Source organism: Chenopodium quinoa, unplaced genomic scaffold, assembly GCF_001683475.1.
Source record: "Chenopodium quinoa cultivar QQ74 unplaced genomic scaffold, ASM168347v1, whole genome shotgun sequence".
Lineage (NCBI taxonomy): Eukaryota > Viridiplantae > Streptophyta > Magnoliopsida > Caryophyllales > Amaranthaceae > Chenopodium > Chenopodium quinoa.
In genome coordinates, this window is record NW_018742205.1 from 2,455,157 (window position 1) to 2,470,025 (window position 14,869).

General features: G+C 30.8%; 2 protein-coding genes across 2 annotated transcripts; both read right to left on the reverse strand.

Annotated features, from left to right (window-relative positions):
• Window positions 1-5,689: 5,689 nt before the first annotated feature.
• On the reverse strand, window positions 5,690-8,314 carry LOC110728925 (bark storage protein A-like). The gene is made up of 5 exons (XM_021908590.1): window positions 7,996-8,314; window positions 7,742-7,809; window positions 7,459-7,614; window positions 6,593-6,931; window positions 5,690-6,150 (listed from the first exon to the last, which is right to left on the reverse strand). The coding sequence occupies exons 1-5, from the start codon at window positions 8,231-8,233 to the stop codon at window positions 5,974-5,976; spliced, it is 978 nt and encodes a 325-aa protein (XP_021764282.1). The 5' UTR covers window positions 8,234-8,314; the 3' UTR covers window positions 5,690-5,973.
• Window positions 8,315-13,130: 4,816 nt separating this feature from the next.
• LOC110725635 (bark storage protein A-like) lies at window positions 13,131-14,402 on the reverse strand. The gene is made up of 3 exons (XM_021905113.1): window positions 14,143-14,402; window positions 13,587-13,654; window positions 13,131-13,447 (listed from the first exon to the last, which is right to left on the reverse strand). Exons 1-3 carry the CDS (start codon window positions 14,369-14,371, stop codon window positions 13,277-13,279), a joined length of 468 nt encoding a protein of 155 aa, XP_021760805.1. The 5' UTR covers window positions 14,372-14,402; the 3' UTR covers window positions 13,131-13,276.
• Window positions 14,403-14,869: the final 467 nt, after the last annotated feature.

The window sequence follows — 14,869 nt, forward strand, 5'->3', positions numbered from 1 at the left end:
CGCTCCATTTCATAAACGTCCAATACTTATGAAGTTTGTGTAAAACCGATATGATTGAAGAATGAGGACGTACTGTGAATATAAAGTATAAACATGATAAGGAATTAGTGGCCATTAGCTAAAGGTTGTACTACGCAAATCTACAATCGGCTCCAATTCTCACACGTTTATTATTGCTTTGTCTCATAAATTTTTATAATATTTTAATGATGGATTATATTTATCAACATCGTACAATTTTTTTTTTTTTTTTTTTTTTTTTTGTACGAGTACAAAGTTATAATCACTACTACCGAGTAACAGCTATGCAACATTAGTGCTGGAGTATTCTGTTAAATAGGAAAAAACGTTCAATTTTAACGTAATACAATCTACATCTTTATTTTTGAAAGTGATCTTATTAATTAAATTTACCTTTTATAATCTTTACATATTCATAATTAAAGATACCAATGATCAAATATGCGGATTGGAAACCGTGTGTATATCCAAAGTATTGTAACATTTACAAACAAAGAGAGTAGTATCCATTTGACTTTTTAAAGTCTAAATTAAATTCATATATTTGACCTTATTAATGAAAATATTAGATAAACTTTAACAATTGTGACCTAAATAGATTTAATATGTAACTTTGTGATTATTAGTGAATCTTATTAAATATACTACCGGCCGTTTCATAATAATCTTAACAGTTTAAATTTTGTACTATTTAGTTAGATAATATGTTTTATTACCAATATAGAAAAAACATAAATTGCTATGTAAAATATTTTTGGATTAGTCTTTAGTTATATTTTCATTGTGTTAACCTTTATATTTCTTAATAGTAGATAATTACAAATATCAATGGTCATAAAGTTATGCATTGACATATGTGACAGTCAAAGTGTTGCGATTATTATTATGATACGGAGAGAGTAAATTACTAGTAAACCAAGCCATGCAATGTTTGTTAATAAGACGCCTTGTTCGAAATGAGATGGAGAGAATACTACAAATTTTGTTTTTAGTTTGGTTCAGTTAGTTCAATCCTAATATATTTGAACCAGCTAGTAAACACAATGAAGTAATTAGTACAGATGAAATCTTACCAATTTACCATGGATTAACGAGTGCTCTCAATCATTTTCATAGGTCATCATAACTTTAAATAGGTAGGGCCAGATGTTTGATATATATAACACGTTGAAATGTTGCATAGGACCAAATCTATTTAATTTCAATTACTTTCTTTGGCCCTCTGTGTACATTATTGGTAAGCGGTAGACCCAACAACTTGTTAGCTTTTTTCTAACACGTTTGATAGGAATCAGACTATACATATGACTAATATAGTAATATGTGATCTCATACTCCTTCTATCCCTTAATTAGATGCCTACTTTTTTATATTATGTGAGTAATAAATGCTAGAAATAGGCATCTAATTAAGGGACGGAGGGAGTAAAATTTATACACCGTAAAAATTTAATTTGACTTAGGTCTAATTTATGACCTATGATTAAGTTACTTGTTGCACTTATTGTACGTGCCTGAAAGTCACAAGCAAAATTTGGGGGAAATAAGTTACGTTTAACACTTTCTTTGAAAATGTCAATTACGCCCAAAATTAATACTAATTACATTACAAAATGTGAAGTGTATCGACTTAATTGATCGAGATCATCAACACTCTTTAATACACTTGAAATTTCGACGTTCAAGTGGAGTGGCCTGTGGTGTAAGTGCATGATGAGTGCATCAATGCATACTAACTAGCATTAGCTTAGGTAATAAAATTAAGAGACGGTCTAAAATCCATATACACTCCCATATAATGAAACAAGAGAGACAAATAGGTAAGCATATATATCATAGTTAGAGAAATGATATGGAAAGTACATCACACTAATGATAGTTTTCTACATTTATATATGGAACAAATAAAGAGGCAATGCAGCTGCATTTAGGACGTACTATTTGATTGTAGCTCATATATAGCACAACCATAATGTATAAAGAAGTATAAGATCTAGTAAAATTGACGACTATTACAGTAAGATGTGGCTCACTCAATGCAAATCAAATATGTGTTAAGAATTTGTGTATTGAATTCAAAAAAAAAATTAAAAAAAAAAATAAAAAAAAAATCTACAACTATTGGACCAACATTGAAAAAGCGAGGTTGAGATTAATTAAAGCGACATACTTTGTATTGACAATTGACGACAATTATTGCCTCCGTCTTATCAAATTGTCATAGACTATTATGACATATTTTTAAGCTAAGAAAGAAAGGACGTACTCTGGAATAAAAAATATATGTATTACAATTATTTTGAGACAAATTGAGTAAATAAATGTGCATTTCTATGAATTTATAATGTATTAATATGTTCCCTTTATGCTTTAGTTAGTCACTCCATATTATTTCATAAATATCCAAAGTTTACTAATTTCTCCTTTCTGATCAGTTAATTGCATCAATCACTTAATCAGAGCCTCACGCACTACGTGTCTATATAGTTTAATTAACCTTAAAATTACTTCACTTACCTACAAGCTTACAAGTAAAAAATATTACAGAGTATTAAATTATAAAGTTGATATTATGAAAGTATATCAAGACGAATCAAACAAAACCTTATTTGACTAAAATTACGTACAAAAATCACAATAAATTTTCGCATTATAGCATGTATCTATATCGTGCGAAAAACAAATTGTTACGATTGATTGAAACGGAGAAAATATATATATGCTACTTTTTCTATCTCTAGAAACTATGGAGTTCTTTTTTTCTTTTTTTTTTTTTGGGAGATTATTGTCCAGACAAAATGAAATTTTAGAGAGGAGGGAGTACGTTGTCGTAATGCACTAGTGCGCAAGAAGAACGGAGGTACTCCCTTCGTTGTTATTTTTGTAAACGCATCATTTTTTAAAGTGCATGGTCGTGTTTTTAAAGGAACACTTTTACAAATGGAAATATATTACTACCTCCGTTCAATTTAATTGCAACATTTAATATAAATGAATATTACAAATTATTTGCAACAATGATTTTTTCATTTTTTACTTGTCATTTCTTTTTATCTATCTTCTCATCACATACAACTTTATTTTACTCTCTTCAGTTATCACTCATAAATAAATTTTAACTAAATTTTGGTGAATGTCACATCGTCCATTGCAAGTAAATTGAATCGGATAGAAGGTAGTACACTAAACATCGTCCATTGCAAGTAAATTGAATCGGATCAAAGGTAGTACACTATTTCAATAAATCTCTCTCTACACATAATCTCCACTCCCATTACACTCATTGGTTTTTATAATTCCTCTCTTACCACATCCTTTATTTTCCATGATTATTTTTTTATTCACTTACACAAGGTAATATATTAACAAATTCAATTCATCTATAGTCCCTCCAATTCATAATAATCGCAACACTTTAACTTTTGCACTATTTATATGTTTACTTTGACTCTATTTTTTTTATCAATTTATAAAAAATATATATTATCATAAATATGTTTTTGGATTAGTTTTTATGTATATTTGCATTGCATTTGATCAAGTTTTTAATACTTTTTAATGATATAATTATAAATATTAATTTTTAAAATTGTGCATCGACATATATGCCGGTCAAAGTATAATGATTATTATAAAACGGAGGAATTATATATGTGGTACAAATATTAATGGTCAAATTCAATGCCAGTGGTATTTAAAATTTAGAAAAACAGAGGGAGTTGGGACGACATGATTAGACATTAACGAACGATAATTGATGAGTGGTGCTAGATGAATGTACACTTGGCATTATATGTGCGGTCGTTACATATTTCTCTCACGTTTTCGGATATGGACAGTACTCGAATCTCTCACTCAACTTGCACACGTGGGTAATTTAGATAGATATTTCATTCTATCCATATACGGAGTACAATAAAACTTAAAATAGGTACTCCATATTACGGAGTCCGTAATCCGTATAAAGTAAAAGATTAGGGAAAAAGTTGATGATTGTATGTTACATTTGATAAAATCAATTTAAAGGGGATTCCATACATAAAGGTATAAAACAATAACAATCACAATGTTCATTTTCTTCATCAATGATAATAAGTTTTGCTCAAATAAATTTAAGGTTGATGACATTATTGACCATTACCTTTTAAATAGTTCTCGTGACCATTATAAGACCTGGGATCACTTATGAAGTATTTGTTATATTAGATTTGTTTTCTTAGTGTGATTAATAGCGAGGTGAAATTAATTTTACAGTTTAAATTGAATTTTACTTATTAGAATTTAGTGGCTAATTACATCTAATAGAAATAAAATGATTGAGTTTGATCTTTATTGATTCACTAGTACATTTTGTTCTATTCTGAACAAAATTGAGGATTTACTCTTATTTCTTAAAATCTAATTTTAACGGAATTTTATTGTTTAAGGTGAAGAGAACCAGATCTTAGATTTTATTTTGACTTTAAGATACAAGTACGTGAGTAAACATGCCGCACCCTACAAATTAGGTACGTCACACGATTCGATTTACGATTCTATCCGATTTTAAATATATCTCTTAACTAGCGAAATCCTTACAAGTTTAAAACATGCCTATATAGTTATTTATAAATATATATTGTCAATTATTGGTTGCTTAATCGGTAAAAACTATTTTCTATCAATAATTAGGTTTCAAACTCATAATTTTATTATATTTAATTAACTTTAGATATGACGTCTTGATTATGCATGTCGGTAGAATCTTACAGCTCTAAGATTCGATTCTGATAACCCCTTCGGATTCAAAGTAAAATCCCGATTTTAATAACTTTAACAATAACCCTTTTTAATTTAATTAGTTGATGTCATAAATATTGCTACATATAGATAAAAATTAGGGAAAAAAAGTAAGAATTGAAAAATTCTACAAAAATATTAACATGGGCTTTTGTTGGATGCACCGATACTTTCAAAATCTTTATTTTTCTTAGTTTTTAGTAATGTGCTATTATATATACTGATTATACTCCCTTTGTTCCATAATATATTTTCAATTTCTATTTACATGACCTTAATGACATATCATTAATCATCAATATCTTTAGTTGTATATTAACAAAGATTATAAAAAAAGTTGATACTATAAATTTACACATTGAGACGAATTTAACAATATCTGATCACATAATTTTTTTTTTTTTTTTTTTTTTTTTTGTGTGTGTGTGTATATTAATGAGAATTATTGATCAAAATTTTCAAGATTTGACCATGAAAAATTGAAATAAGAAATATATCATGGAACAGAAGAAGTAAATATTAATAAAATAGTGTTCACCTTAATATTAACTGTAAGTTACCATATATTTCGTATTTTGTAGTTCTGATGAATTACTCCGTATAATATAGTGGAATAACCCAAGTTCAATCGATATGAGCATCAATCCTTACAATATTGTGTAAAATAACTACATACTCCGTATTGTTGTGTACTCAATGCAAGCAAATTTGTGATTTTGAATATATTTATGCAAGCATGCAATTATATACTACATACCTCTGTTACATATTATGTGCAACTTTTAGGTATTATTTATATGTATGTGCAACTTTTAGGTATTATTTATATGTATGTGCAACTTTTAGGTATTATTTGTGAGATATAAAAAATTCTAAAGTTGCACATAATATGTAACGGAGGTATTATGTAGTAGCACTTCGCTCCTTTAATTTGAGACCAAAATGGAAGCTCTTGATTAATTTAATCCAAAGCAAAAGCTCAATACAAGTGTTACATTAGCCCAAAGCTCAAACTACATAATAATCATTCTCTTCCCCCCTTTTGGCCCCTGTTTATTTTAGTAATTAACAAGCGTAACTGAGTAGATAAAATAACTTCATTCTACTCAAATTAAACCAGAAGAAAATAAATAAGAAAGAAACAAACAACAAGGAAACTGCAGAAGCATGAAACTTAGTAGGGCATGGCGTAGTTCTTGATGGCAACTGGATACGCGGCGTCAACGAATTTGGCAACCGTCTTGAGAACATTTTTGGCAGTGACCTCGGACAACCTAGTTTCTGATGGACTTCCAGGCCTGTTTGATGCACCACGGAACACTATGTGTGGAACTCCGTTTGCGATAGCAGTCTGCACCGTAAGTTTACAAAATGTTACGGAGTACATATATTTAATGGCTACATAATAGTAATTATAACGAAAACTTGAAATCTAATTAATTCTATTAGTACGTATGTGAATTCTTTTTTATCGTACCTATTTCAATTACATAGTGTCTTTGTCGATCTCAATTATATGTGATAACTAATAAAACTGCTTGAAAATATCACGTGGATAAAGTCTAGTACCTTATTGACTTATTGTGACATATTTTAATTGAATCTGACTCTTTACATACTTCATACTCCGTATTTGATAACTTTGTAACCATATATATTATATCAATGTCAATATCTATGTATTTATCATAGTAATTAAAGGAGTTACTTTCATGTCGAAATGGTACCATCTACTAGAATGGGCCATGCAGAAATTAATACTACTAAATTTAATTTTTAAGGAGGAAACTGACCGTGACAACGGCGGCACTTTCGGTTTCCACGGCGGAGACACCAAGAATTTGGTTGAGGGCTTTAGCATAAGCCTCGTTCAACAAGTAAACATCAGCAGAACCAATTTTAACGTCGGGACCGATGTGGACCGTAGGACGCTCACCGTAATTGATTTCAGATGCAAGCTTAACCCAGTCAGAGTGGACGTTAATAAACAAGGCTTTCTTCTGCTTTGAGCTTGTTGATGTGTAGATTGGCACTGATTGGTAATGAACACTACCCAATGCATTATCTCCCGCTTCCGGCAAATTGTATCTTCCAAAATCCAAACTTGGGGCGACCAATACTGAGTTGTGCTTCTGCAATCGTATTAAATACATAAACTCATGCGACTTAACTATACACATTCATAGAAAATAATCCACATGTGAATGAGTTAATCCACGTGACAAACATATAAATCGACTGGCCGGCATAGTTTACTCTCTTATCTATTTATTGTTACATGATAGTGCGTGGTCATAAAAAAAATTAGATTGTGCAATAATTTTAATTCGATGATGTACAAATAAACATATAGCTAGGCCGGCTAGGAAAACATAGTAAAATGATGTAACTCATCTATTTATACAAATTTCAACATAAGCATAACAATAAAAAATAAATAACATTCAAAATTAGCAAATTTAGTTCTGTTGATACAATAACATACACAAATGATGTTCGTTGTTTTATACACAATTATATGATTTATATCATGCATGCATGGCATACATTTCAAAGGTAATTAGATAACTCGATTAATCTTGTTCTCATCAGTTTTTTTGTTAGTCATCAAATTCGATCCCATTAGTCAAGGCTTGGAGATATAGAACGAAGTACTAACCTCCCACGTCCAGGAACCGGTGTAGGCGACTTGTGAGGGCACAAGAACATCAGTAATGAACACCTTGTTGCTTACAGTTGCAGAAGATCCATAGTTGATGATCCCCGAGATACGGAATGTATCTATAAGAATTTGCACGGTCACTCCTACATTGGCCTAAGTTTCCAATCATCAAGATAAGTTAGTAATTTCGTAGATAAAGCATTTACTTATAGTCTTATATATATGTACGTATATGAAACTGAAGATATATACTCCGTAAAAGATTTGCATATTTTCTCACCAATGGCTCCCCAGCTAAAACATAGATTGCTGGTACGTCATTGAACTTCCCGATGTTGAATTTTCTTCCTGCATAAGCATTATTTTAAAATACAAAGGTTAATCAATTTAATTTAAGGAACAAAAAAAAATTTAAAACATTTTTTGTTCTTTAGTTATTATGTTCCAAGTTTAATGTTCATAACATACAACATAACATATATTTAGGTTAACCAATTTAATTTACTTATCGAAAGGCCGGAGAGGGAAGCGTACCGGAAATAGTTAAGGACGGGATAGATTTGTGAGGGGTGAAGTAAGTTGAGTTTTTGAGGAATTTCTCATCTCTTCCACTAGAGATGACCAGCCCTAAAAATGGGCCGGATTCAATGTTAATCTTCTGAACAACACTAAAGAGAGGGTGGTCGACGTTCAATTGCGTGGATTCGGGCACCAAAACAAGGAGCCCTAGCACCAGCACTGCCAATTTCACTCCCCACATCTCACTAGCCATAGAGAATTTTTTGTTCAAGCTAAGACTAATTAATTAAGGAAGGATTTATAAGAAGTATTGGTTGTGTGATGAACTTTGGTGCAATCCTAAGTGCCCTTTTATAGACTGTTGAGATGAGTAATGTACGTAGTCATCTATGCATGAATGGGTGACAATTATTGATCTCTCTCAATCAATGAAGGGAAAAAAATTACTATAAGGTAACAATCCCTAAGGTAGTAAAAGAACTTGCCATAAACGGGCAATTTGATACTTTTCCTCCATTTTGAAATAATCGCAATAATTTAACAGAGACACGTGTCAATTCTGCCCTTAATTATATGCAATTCTGTACTTATAAAAATTATGACTTTTTTTTTAGAAAATACACATTAAAACCAATCGAACATCATATTACATACACAATTGCATTTGATTTTTTTTATATTAGTAACATAATAAAAATGTAGTCATATAAATTGTATCAAAATCAAAATGATGCGAGTATCATTTTATTATAGTACTTGCTTCGTTTTTATTATATTAAAATATGAAACAAGTTTACACTTTTCAAAACACAATTAGACATAAATAAATGACTTTAAATATATAACAATTATGATACGGATGGAACGAATATCTTTGTTAAAAGTGTTTTTCTTAAGAAAATCTTTGTTAAGAGTTTGCCTATTAAATAAACAAACAAAAAATTCTACAATTATTGGAACAACAATGAAAAAGTGTTGTTGAGATTAATTAAAGTGACATATACTTTATTGACATATACTCAACTTACTTCACCCCTCACAATATCAGTATTATTTAACACAATTTTTAAGGAAAAAAAAGGATCTACTTTGGAAGAAAGATAGAGAAAATTATCAAAAATGTTAATATTACAACTATTATTATGATGACAATAAGAATATAAATAAATATATGCGACTTATCAATATACAAATAAGTTCTCTTTGAGCTTTAATTCACTCCATTACATTTCATTAATGTTCAAGTTATACTCCATGCTTATTACTCCTTTCATCTCTATAATTCTTCTCGTTTTATATATTTATTTATTTATTTAATCTTTTTTAAATATAAATTATCACGGTCTATTTAGGAAGAAATAAATTCTAAAGACGTAGTGCTCAAAAGTGAAGACAAGTTAGGCAGTGACAAGATAAGACATTAACGAGCGATAGATGATTGGTACTAAAATGTACACATGGTAATATGCAGTGGCGGACTTGGGCTTAGACCTGGTGGGTCAAGTGACTCACCAGGCCCAAAAAAAAATTTTAAGTTAATTTTAAAAAAAAAAAAAAAAAAAAAAAAAAAATCAGTTTTCCCAAATTCACGAATTCAGTATTTCAGTTCATGGCCTTCAATCCTTCATGCCCTAGCCAATTCGCCTCTTCCCTAATTCCCTTCAAGGCTTCAATCCTTCGCCATCATCAATCACCTATTCACCTCCATAATCGCCTCCTCCAGTCCTCCTCTTCGCAGTTCGCAACTCGCAACTTCGCAAGTAAGCATCTTCCTCACTCCTCAGTTAGTCAGTTCCTCTTCGCAGACTCGCAGTTCGTGCCTTCGACCCTTCGTCTTCCTCTTCGCATAAATTCAGGTGAGGTTAGTCTTCCTCTTCGTCTTCCTCAGTTAGTCTTCATCTAAATTTGTTTAATTGTTGATAACTTGATAACTTGATTGTCTTGATAATTGCTTGATTGCTTCGCTAATCGCTAGACGCCCAGTGGCCCTAGACGCTGCCTAGACGCCTACTGAGTACTGATTATTGTTAATTGTTAATTTTGTTATATATTGTTGTGATTTTGTGAATTGTTCAATGAAATTCTGAATGGTGAATTTGTGAAATGTTTGACACTTTAGTTCCTCTTCGTCTTCCTCAGTTCCTCTTCGCATAAATTAATTAATTAACTTAGTCTTCATCTAAATTTGTTTAATTGTTGATAATTGATATTACTTGTTAGTTATGAATTAGTAATACTAAATTTGATTCTTTGAACCCTAAATCCCTAATTGTTCAATAATCAACTCAATTGTTCAATAATCAACTCAATTTCAATAATCCCTAATTGTTGTGATTTTGTGAATTGTTCAATGAAATTCTGAATGGTGAATTTGTGAAATGTTTGACAATTGACACTTTACATACTTGTTCAAGCTGTGATGCTGTGATGCTGGCCTGCTGCCCTGTGAGCTTGTGATTTCAAGCTGTGAAATGGTGAATTTGTTAATTGTTCAAGCTGTGATACTGCCTGCTGGCCTGCTGCTCGCCTAGTCGGCAGTCGCCTGCTGCCCTGCTCCACTGCTCGAGAGTCGAGAGCGTGCTCTGCGCTCACCGCTCTTCGCTTCGTCGCTTCTTCTAAAGTCTAATCTCCTATTCTCATTTTGCTAGTAAGTTGATTTCTAATTTTTAGTTTAAAATTCTAATCTTCAATTTAATCAAGTCTAATTAGTTAATTCTATTAAACTTTGGTTGATTTGTTAGTTGTTCACTTCAAGTCTTCAATCACTTGTTTGTTTGGTAAACTTTGAACCTTTTGTTAATGAGTAATGACCTTAATGTAATAATGTTGTTGGGTTTTAGATGAAGTTTGAACCTTTTTGACCATGTGAATATGTGATTATGTGAATTGTGGTTTGTTTGGTAAAATGATCTTTGTAAATAATTTTTCTGGGGAATTTTGCTTGCTTTAGTTGATTATTTATTCAAATTTCAGAATGAAGAGAAAACGCACTCCAAATGAACTGCAAAACATTACTAGCTTCTTTGCTAAAAAGAATCCTACTTCAACTTCTCTTCCACATCCCACACAAAATGAACAAACTATATCTCCACCTCAACAGAGTGAACAAACTATATGTCCACCTCAAGAAAGTGAACAACATTCATCTCCATCTAATTATTCCACTCAAAATTCCCCTCAAAATGAACAAGGCCAATGTTCTCCTAATGCCCCAATCTTTGGTGAAAGATTAAGTGAACATGAATTTGCTAATCTTCCACAAGATCCAGGAAAGAGGATACTTGATTATCGATTGTGAACATGAATTTGCTAATCTTCCACATACATTTGGTTGTATTTTGTACTGTTTTGAATATTTGGATGTATTTTTTAGTACTATTATTTGGTTGTTCGGTAAATTTTTTTTTTTAGATACTTGATTATCGATTGTGACTCACCAGTCGGAAATTCCTGGGTCCGCCACTGGTAATATGGCATTATATGTGTGGTCGTTACATATTTCTCTCAGACACTACTAGAATCTCTTACTCAATTGGCTCACGTGGATAAATTACAATTATATTTTATTCTATTATTTCTGTCTTAGTAGTTGTCCTTTTTTTAATTCAATTTAGTAGAGTTAGATTAGGGATTTTAGGGTACTAGGTCAACTAAGCGTCTAGGTTCATTATGAAATATGAATGTACCCATGCATCATGCATGAGATTAAACCCCTTCCACTTAACTGCTCTTGCAACTCTTTTAAACAAATAAATAAATAAAAATACTGTAAATAAAAAATTTAAAAAATAAAAATTGAGCACCTAAGCTAAACCTTTGACTTTTGTATTATTCATTTATTCGTATACGGAGTATTAAATTTTCATTACATCAAATTTTATAGGAAAATTAGCTTAAAATAATCTCAACTATTAGCGGTGGGTGCAAAATAATACGACCTCAGTTATTTGTTTTCAAGTTTCAACGGCACCACCTTTTGTAATATATGTGCAAAATGGTACGCCACCCATCGGAGAAGGCATCTCGAGAAATATTTCGTCCATATTTATTATTATATTATTTTTACACTAGTAATTATTAAATTTTTTTCCAAAATACATAATTCCTACATTTTTATTTACAATAACACACTAATTTGACATGACACATATTTTAAGAGAGATATTAGACTTGATAAACGGACAAATTAATCAACAAAATTTTACCACCAATAAGAAGAATGTCATGTTTAAAAAATGAAGAAGAAAGTGTTAAGTTGCTACGATTAAAACTTATAGCATAATTTATCCGCTTACATAGTCCAATCATTTTTTCAAATAGCTTAACATGTCAAAAGGTGTGTTGTAAGTATAAAAAACAAAGAAAATATTACGTTAATTTTGGTTCTTAATACATTTTTGAAACTAATTATATCAATATAATATGCATTTAAATACCCTATTTACTTTTGTTTGATAGTAAAAAAAAATCATTAGAAAAATTTGGGTAAGATGGAATTATTTACATAAATGTATTTTGAAATCAAATGCTTTAATATTAAAAAATAATAATAAAAATAATATATTATTGAATATGAACGAAATATTCCTTAAAATGTCTTCTTTGGTAGCTGGCGTACCATTTTGCACATATAATACAAAAAGTTATACTGTTGATAGCAAATAGTTGAGATTGTATTATTTTGTACACAACGTTAATAGTTGGTATTAATTTAAGCCAATTTTCTAATTTTATAAGTTAATGAATTAATGAAAAATTAAGATATTAATGGTCTTTGTCCCGAAAAAAAAAAGAAAATTAATGGTCAAAATTATGCATTGACATGTGTGATATTTAAAGTGATGTATTTATATAAATACAAAGAAAGTAAGTGAATTTTTATAAGATTTAAACGAGAGTATGAGACTTATTTCAAATTATTATACATATGAAATGAGTCCAGGTTCAAGTATACTATGTACCTATAGTCTTTCCTCTACTCCTCCCATCCAATTCAAATGTCTCAAGCACAGGGCCCAAATCATCAAAGGGCCCACTTTTGCTTCTTCTTCTCGAGCAAAGCATGCATGTAACTGAAAAATCTCTCTTGTTTCCAAACATAACAACTCTTGCTAACATTAATTAAATCCATATGTCCATCAAAGTTTGCATTTTCATAGATAAATGTCCTATATTTCATATATTCATTCCTCTCAATTTCAAAACCCCTCCCAAAATTCACAGAGTTGATTATCTGAAAAATTGATAATCCATTTCAATCGGCTAATCTATTATTCTGTATATAATTAATCCAATTTCACGAAATACCGACATGCCACCTCCATGAACCGGTGAAGGCCACTTGTGAGGGCGCAACAACATCTCCAATTAACACCTTGTGGGTTACAGTTGCAGCAGATCCATAGTGTACAATACCATAGAGAGGGAATAAATCGACAAGAAGTTGCACGGTCGCTCCTACATTTGCCTAAGTTTTCAAACACCAAAAATTGTTAGTAATTTAGTATAGATAGTAATCATAGTACGTATGTATGTAGTTATATGTATATATATGAAACCCGAAAATATATATATATAACAAAAAAAGGTTGCCAAATTTTTCTCACCAATGGCTCCCCAGCAAGAACATAGATTGCCGGTACGCCTTGGAACTTCCCAAAGTTGAATTTTCTTCCTGCATAAACAATTTAAAATACAAAGAAGTAAATAACAAGAAAATAATATTTTTTAAATAAAACATTGTTTGATCTTAATTAAGATACGTCGTAATTATGTTCTAAGTATTACTTCATCCGTTTCATAATAATCGCAATACTTTTTTTTCCATCTATTTCATAATAATTGCAATAATACTTCCTTATTTGGTAAGGAACCACAAATATTTTATTATTTCTCTTTCTTACCAAACCCACTTACACTACTTTTTTTTTATTATTATTATTTCTCTTTCCTACTAACAATTCATATATCTCCACTAACTATACATTACATTAAATAATTCTTTTTTTGGTCTCCATCCTATAATTTTCCTAAAACTTCGTGCCAACCCTACTGTTGCGATTATTACGAAATAGAGGGAGTACTTTGTATGATTTTTTACGGTTATAATAACCTAGTTAAGTATGTGTCTGAAATTCGAAAGGCCGGAGAGGGATGAAGTACCAGAAATAGTGAGGGAAGGAATAGGTTTGTGAGGGGTGAAATAAGTAGAGTTTGTAAGGACGTTCTCGTCTCTACCACTAGAGATTACCAGCCCTAAAAATGGGCCGAATTCGAGATTAATGTTTTGGACAACACTATGGAGAGGGTGATCAATGTTCAATTGTGTGGATTGATCGGGCACCAAAACTAGAAGCCCTAGCACCAACACTCCCAATTTTACTCCCCACATCTCGCTAGCCAAAGAGAAATTTTTTGTTCAAGCTGAGATTGATTAATTAAGGGTTAAGATATTAGAAAAAGAATTGCTTATGTGATGAACTTTGGTGCAATCCTAAGTTCCTTTATATAGGCTATTGAGATGCGAGTGAGGTACGTAGTCATCTACTCGATATATGCATGAATGGACGGCAATTATTCATCTCTCTTTAACAAAAGGTGATCCCCTGTATCTAAACGTTTTTTTTTCCTCCAAGACATGATTATCTCACAAAAAGCCAAATTATCAAGCGGAACTTTTAAGTAGTATAAATTAATTACCGTTTTAAATAAACTATGTGACACTCTCCCCCATTTGTTTTTCATTTTTTGTCATCAACTAAAAAATAAATATTTATCCATACAAGATTCGAACATGTAACCTCTAATTCTAACATTAAATGTCTTAACATGTAACCTCTAATGCCATTGTTTGTGTTATCATTTCAAAACCAAATATTAATATGTAGTG